At 45.2% G+C, this 7,917-nt stretch overlaps 1 protein-coding gene across 2 annotated transcripts in view; it reads right to left on the minus strand.

Moving 5' to 3' along the window:
• LOC126481178 (zwei Ig domain protein zig-8-like) overlaps positions 1-6,179 on the minus strand; it is a 183,526-nt gene extending 177,347 nt beyond the window's left edge. For both annotated transcript variants that reach the window (XM_050104751.1, XM_050104750.1), the window contains exon 1: positions 6,069-6,179. In XM_050104751.1, coding sequence (XP_049960708.1) covers positions 6,069-6,120 — 52 coding nt within the window. In that variant the 5' untranslated portion in view covers positions 6,121-6,179. The remainder of the gene's footprint in view (positions 1-6,068) is intronic.
• Positions 6,180-7,917: the final 1,738 nt, after the last annotated feature.

A 7,917-nucleotide genomic window follows, 5' to 3' on the forward strand; every position in this document is an offset into this window, starting at 1 on the left:
CAATAACAACTTCAAATTTTATTTGTACGTCACAGTAAAATTTAAGTAGAACATTAAACTGGCCTACAACAGTAAATTTGCTCTGAGAACTTCAAGCGCCATTGGATACTGCAGGTGGTAAGCCGTACAGAATTCTCCCACCAACAATTTATCTTCTGCGTTGATGTGTTCAAAGCTCATTTAACATAGCTGCACAGGTTACCCTAGTCCAATGCCGTCCCTACACTAATTTCAGCCGGCCGCCGTGGTCTAGCGGTTCTAGGCGTGCAGTCCGGAACCGCGTGACTGCTACGGTCGCAGGTTCGAATCCTGCCTCGGGCATGGATGTGTGTGATGTCCTTAGGTTAGTTAGGTTTAAGTAGTTCTAAGTTCTAGGGGACTGATGACCACAGATGTTAAGTCCCATAGTGCTCAGAGCCATTTGAACAACAACTAATTTCACTTTACGTCTTCGGCTCATGTATTATATTAATTATATCAGGAACTTCACGTGTTCAGAGGGTAAGCGATGTTATTTCGAGGACTACAGAATCGAGTGAATTTACCATAACCTGTCACTATGAGCCCTCTTATCGGTATGCACGCCCTCTGACCTGAATGCATGCGCTGAGTCAGTAGAGAAGGGCGTCGAAAGTTGTTGTATCCTCCACTGAGCAAGCTTGCGCACAGCTGTTGTAACAGGTTCTTGACATCCTGGATACTGGTACGTCCGAGCTGGTCCGGCGCATGTCTTATCGTTGTCAGAATGGTTCAAATGTCTCTGAGCGCTATGGGACATAACATCTGAGGTCATCAGTCCCCTAGAACTTAGAACTACTTAAACCTAAATAACCTGAGGACATCACACACATCCATGCCTGAGGCAGGATTCGAACCAGCGACCGTAGCAGTCGCTCAGAGACATTTGAACCATAACAACACTATCGCATGGGAAGTAACACACGAGGACGCAGGGTGTCGCTGACGTACCACCGTGCAGTAAGAGTTCCGTCAATCACCATCGCCAATGACCTAAAGTAAGAGTCGATGGCTCATCACAACCTGATGGATGCCAGGAATAACAATCATTATAAGAATGGCACCTCTCCCCAGGTCACTGCCATTCTCGCCGACGAATGTCATCCGGGGGGGACGGGCGTGCAGAAGCATGATTATTGATGAACACATTCCGACGCCACTCATCAGCATTGGTTGCTACGTGGTCACGACACCATTTCAGTCACAGGCGTTTGAGTTGTGGTGTTAACGGCAGGCCACCCATGGGACGATAATTCCCCACTGTAGCAGGTGTTAGGCTCCGACTAATGCTGCGGGGTGACGCAGATTGTTTCAGCGATTCCATTACTGGTTTTCGGATGGCAAGTGCAGACGTGAAGGGGTTTCGATGTGCTTGATGCACAACACGGCGACCCTCCCTTGCAGTGGACATACGTGGTCGACCGGAACGTCGAGCATTGCCTGCCCTCACCTATACAGTCCAACACTGGCCCATCGTCACTTCCAAATACTCCATAAGCATTATGAAATACTATTTCCATCAGGTCTGTACAACGCTAGACCTATCCTCAAAACAGCTGTTGGCTCTAGAAATTACAAAGAGACACTGACGTCAAAATATATGAATAAGTATAACCTTAGAAATAACTTCCATTGGCGTGACGATTCGCTGGCTGCCGTACGTTGCTATAAATGTGGGGTAATAAACTGTATCGGGGCAACGGCCTTGCCGTAGAGGATACACCGCCTCATGATGCCAATTGAGGAGCTACTCGACCGAACAGTAACGGTTCCGGTCAAAGAAAACCATCATAACGACCGGGAGAGCGGAGTTCTTTGAAGGTCAGTAAAACTTTGAAACATGTATCTACATTGTACGAAATGTAAATAAATAGTTGCCACTATTAAAGTTCCAACCCTCCCATGAAACAGACCACAATAATGTTCACTATTGACGTTTGATGAACAATTGTGGCCGAGGGGTTCTAGGCGCTACAGTCTGGAACTGCGCGACCGCCACGGTCGCAGGTTCGAATCCTGCCTCGGGCATGGATGTGTGTGATGTCCTTAGGTTAGTTAGGTTTAAGTAGTTCTAAGTTCTAGGGGACTGATGACCTTAGAAGTTAAGTCCCATAGTGCTCAGAACCATTTGAACCATTTGATGAACAATTTTAAATATTATTTTTATCCCATCGCAAAAGATCAGATCAAAGCAAATGGATGAAGCATTTTATGTGATCATCAGCTATCCATGCACGAAAGTGCCACACAACATTTATATTATTTATGAAACAACGGAATTTAGACAGATTTCCTCTCCAGAGAAGCTATAAGCAAATTTTTACGGCCGCTTACTTGTATTTGTTCTAACATGGTGTTCCATTACCACCTTGGAAGTCCAAGATAGTCGAAGGTAGTATTCGTATAGAGAACCTTCATTCGTTTTTCTAACCTGAGATGTAGAACTCCGTGACCTACGACGACATTTAAGTTTTTTTTTTTTTTTTTTTTTTTTTAATACGTTACTTATCTTTCCATCTCTACATATTCAGTGCATTTTCGATAATTTTATTCAACAACTTCGATCTTCGTTTGCACCCACAATTTTCCACTTGACTTCTCTTTTCAGCAGATTGTTGGTTACTTCAGGATCTTCCAACTATCTTGTCTCGCCCTGTGGATAGAGTTTCTGAAGCATACCTTTATGCACGAGTGCATTGTCCATGTTCATCTAGTACCTTGCCTGTCTGAATTATTTTTATCTTCCTTCTGTAATGCCCATAGTACTTTTCTTTCAACCGGATTCTCCAGTTATAAGTTCTCCTTCAAAACAATGCTGTTTCTGATGTGTGATTTTAAAACACAAAATAATTTTAGAAGCTCGTGCTCCAGAGTTTGGATCAATTTTAAGAACGGCCACTTGCAAATATCACCAGAAGCAGCTGCTAGAATAATGCTTTATTGTGAAACTTGGTTCAGTTTACCTAACACCTCCGTACGCCCAACAAAGTTGACCGACTGAAATCGGCTATCCTGTAGAGAATACTTTTACGGCAACTTCTGATCATACTAGCGAGATGTATTTATTATTTTACTTCATTGCCACCCAAATTCAATGTAATTTCGACTTCCCTTCTATTATGGAATGGTGAGACGTAAAAGTGCCGGTGAATTAAGTAGAACCGTTCGGTCTTCAGGCGGTTTCAGTTTTATCTTTCTAAGCCGGCTCTGGATGATTTCTCCTTCTTCAGTGGTCAGCGGAATCTTACATTCAGATGGTGTTTCCCAAGATGATGGTGTTTGATTACATAAGATGGAATAACGCATGAAAAGAAAGAGATCAAAAGATTGGATTGAACCATTGTTAAATTTGTGGAGGGGTAGTTAGGCAAGTACTACGTAGAGCTACATCACGAATCAGTGCATGAGGAAAAGTGAAAGACACAATAAATAATAATGGTTCTAATGGCTCTGAGCACTATGGGACTTAACTTCTGAGGTCATCAGTCCCCTAGAACTTAGAACTACTTAAACCTAACTAACCTAAGGATATCACACACATCCAGGCCCGAGGGAGGATTCGAACCTGTCGCGCGGTTCCATACTGTAGCGCCTAGAACCGCTCGTTCACACAGGCTGGCGACACAAGAAACATCAAAGACTCAAAAGCTCCCTCAAGCAGTATACCTTGTATCTTGACATTCTCCCACAAAGGAAGTACTGTTACAAGTATAATATTTCGTCTGCCACATTCAGGATAATGTAGGTTTCTATTGCTTGCTTATTTAATTGAGCTAATCTCATATTGCTCCGTTACACTACTGCTGATTCTTTAGTTCTCTTTTTGCTCGTAAACAAGGTACACAGTTCAAAGAGTACTTTCCTCATTGTCGCCTCTGTGTGAGAACTAACGTGAATGTTACACAATGAATGGAGGATGAAGGATAATTCATCGGTAAAGAAGGATTCGATGTAGAGTAGCATTCGCTGCTGTTCCGCTGAAAGTCATCGAAAGAGTCACTGTCGACGTAGTGTGGTATTGTCAAAATATCATACCAAATGTTTAAACTATTGGTCGAGATGTATCTTAGTAATGCACATTTTTACATCTGTTTTTACACCATGAAAGTGTTTCAACGCAGCTGCGTCATTGTCAGCAGGTGTAACCGTGGGCCGTAGCGAAACGATGTAAAGCTTTACGAAATTCTTCTCTCAGACATAGGACAGGAGAAACAAACATAGTTAAAACCACTCGTGGAAGAAAATAGTAGAACTAGTCGTTAAAAATGGAGGAGCCCCATAATTAAAGACAGGCATTGAAGAATATTTTCCGGAGAAATTATGTATTACCTGAGTCCAATAGCCATACAGGTTTTTAATATTACAGTAACTGGAAAGGTGATATAGTCCCTAGGATGTAGCGATTGCAATACTGTTGGTAAAAAGGAAGATCAGCGTTAACATCCCATCAATAATTGATTACAGGCGATGCAATACTGTTAGTTAATTTCTCTCTCGATCAAAAGGTATCTTTATTAACATGTGACTGGTTTCAAAGGTTTATGCAGCATCGTTTACAATTTGTCCAGTAACCAGATGGCAGTTATAAGAGTCGAGGGACATGAAAGGGAAGCAGTGGTTCGGAAGGGAGTGAGACAAGTTTGTAGCCTATCCCCGATGTTATTCAATCTGTATATTGAGCAAGCAGTAAAGGACACAAAAGAAAAATTCGGAGTAGGAATTAAAATCCATGGAGAAGAAATAAAAACTTTGAGGTTCGCCGATGACATTGTAATTCTGTCAGAGACAGCAAAGGACTTGGATGAGCAGTTGAACGGAATGGACAGTGTCTTGAAGGGAGGATCTAAGATGAACATCAACAAAAGCAAAACGAGGATAAAGGAATGTAGTCGAATTAAGTCGGGTGATGCTGAGGTTATTAGATTAGGAAATGAGACACTTAGAGTAGTAAAGGAGTTTTGCTATTTGGGGAGCAAAATAACTGATGATGGTCGAAGTAGAGAGGATATAAAATGTAGACTGGCAATGACAAAGAAAGCCTTTCTGAAGAAGAGAAATTTGTTAACATAGAGTATAGATTTAAGTGTCAGGAAGTTGTTTCTGAAAGTATTTGTATGGAATGTATCCATGTATGGAAGTGAAACATGGACGATAAATAGTTTGGACAAGAAGAGAATATAAGCTTTCGAAATGTGGTGCTACAGAAGAATGCTGAAGATTAGATGGGTAGATCACATAACTAATGAGGAGGTATTGAATAGGATTGTAGAGAAGAGAAGTTTGTGGCACAACTTGACAAGAAGAAGGGATCGGTTGGTAGGACATGTTCTTAGGCATCAAGGGATCACCAATTTAGTATCGGAGGACAGCGTGAAGGTTAAAAATCGTAGAGGGAGACCAAGAGATGAATACACCAAGCAGATTCAGAAGGAAGTAGGTTGCAGTATGTACTGGGAGATGAAGAAGCTTGCACAGAATAGAGTAGCTTGGAGAACTGCATCAAACCAGTCTCAGGACTGAAGACCACAACAACAACATGCAGCATCATCAACATAAAATGCATGACTACGAGTATGATGTCAATATCATTTGCAATAACACAAGCGGCACCTCAGGTATTCGTGGCGAAGCGTTCAATTTCTGAAGATGGTGTACAAATCATTTAAATTGTTATGTTAATAAAAATATTTTGCGACGGAAATGCTAAATTCTATGTTACCAACGTTGTGGCTCGAATGAAATGTCAGCAAATAAAAAACACTTCCACACCATGACTTAGCTGCACTGAAATATTTTGAGGGATTAGAAATGAAACCATTTGTGTTTCGCAAAGACGACCGACATAAGAAATGAGATGAACAGCATATCGGAAAGTGATGGTGAGCGGATTCCGCTGAATATGTAGCCAAATCGAAGGTAAATAGTAGCCTCTTTGATCTGTATTTTGACGGGCGTCTCGATTCTAGGTTAGTATTGTTTAACCACCAGATTCGCGAATAGACAACTGCCAATTGCAATAAACAATAGTTGTGCTGGGGTGCGACACCTACCTGCGAGCAGGAGCACTACGGAGGCGGTGTAGAAGAGGCGAGTGCGGACCATGGCGATGCGGGCGGGCGTTACCGCTGCAGCTGCGACTGCGGCGCCATCGCCCGCGGGCGGCGTGCGGCGTGCGGCGTGCGGCGTGCTCTGGGCTGGGCGGCGCTCGCACTCGATGGGCTGCGTCTTCCGCGAGCTGCGGCGCTCCGGAGGTGACTGCCAGTTGCCGGCAGAGGGCAGCTGGGCGACGGCCGGCGCCCGCCGCGCGCACTGCGCACGCGCCGGCGTCGGGCCGAGCAGTGGGGCGCGGTCGATAGCTGCACGACTCGGGCGCCGGGCCAGCCCGGGAGGTGTGCGTCTGCCGCTGACCACTCGTCCACAAGTCGCGCTCCCGCAGGACCGAAGTCTGCGAGTAGTTGGCACCTCGCACACAACACCCTGCTGGTCGTTAAAACTGCGGTAACATGAAAGCAGCGAGCAGTCGATGTCAAATTGGTGGGTACTGTACTACATTCATTGCTGTGCTCTCCCAAAGCAGGTACGAGTAACGCCTGCACTGCAGAGGTAACGCCCCTCCATCCAACCATCAGAATGTGGTGAGACTGGCAAGATAGCTGTCTATGAAATACTGAGCTGGAATATTGCTGAAGCAGTAAGATCTGATGGTATTGGGTCATGCTGGTTCCACCAAGAAGGAACCAGCTATGGGAGGCCTCATCCAGTCTGCAGGTGTCTGCAAGGGCTCCTGGGTTTGGAGCCTGTGCACCAGCACTCCATGCGCCTGTGTAATTGTTGGAGTGGCTGGTGCCCACAAGAATGAACCACTTGTATATGCCTTCATCTGGCCTCTGAGCATCTCCTAGTGCTCCTGGGTTCAGGGCTTCCACACCATCTTACCACATGCCTCACCAACTGCCAGAGTGCCAGCATACCACATGCTTCACCAAATTCCGGAATGGCTGTTGCCACTAAGAGGGGACCACTTGCAGGTGTCTCTGTCTGTTTTCTGGCCATTACCAATGGCTCTTGGTTTTGGGTCTGGGTTTGCTTGATCAACTGTCCAAACATCTGGTGCCACCAAGAGGAGATCCCCCTTTTGGCGCCTTCATCCAGTGTCTGGGCATCTCCAAGGGCGCCTAGGTTCAGGACACACGTGCTATCATGGCACATGCGTGACAAGCCCCCTTTTGGCGCCTTCATCCAGTGTCTGGGCATCTCCAAGGGCGCCTAGGTTCAGGACACCCGTGCTATCATGGCACATGCGTGACAAGCTGCCTGACAGGCTGGTGCCACCAAGAAGGGATCACCTCTGGATGCTGTCATCCAGTCCTTCGGTGTCTCCAAGGGCTCCAGTGTTTGGGACCTATTTACCAGCGCGCCACATGCCTAACCAACATCTGAAGTGGATGCTTCACAAGAGAGGACCACCTCTGGGCGCCTTTGTCTGGTTTCCGGGCATATACAACGGCTGCTGGCTTCGGTGTCTGGGCACCAGCAAACCAACTGCGGTAATGGATTGCTTTACAACATACACATCTGCTTACAGCTAAATGCCTGATATCAGTCTAGTGTCTACAGTGACATCTCAGCTGCTGCCACTTTGCTAGGGTAGATTTCATGCTGTAGCCAACGACTCCACCGTGTGCTATACAAGCAAGCAGCTGCTGTCTGCGAGTTTTCGCATCTCACCATGTCGTCGTCAACAACCTCTGTGTGAAACTCTTACTGAATAAAGAATAAAGTGGATCATGTTGAGCACCATAGCTGATAATAATATTAATGGTTAATAAAAGCCACCTCAGATGTAATATTACACACTTCTTGGGTTACGAACGATTTTGTTCGTTGAACGTCTTCAGG

Source organism: Schistocerca serialis, chromosome 5, assembly GCF_023864345.2.
Source record: "Schistocerca serialis cubense isolate TAMUIC-IGC-003099 chromosome 5, iqSchSeri2.2, whole genome shotgun sequence".
NCBI lineage: Eukaryota > Metazoa > Arthropoda > Insecta > Orthoptera > Acrididae > Schistocerca > Schistocerca serialis.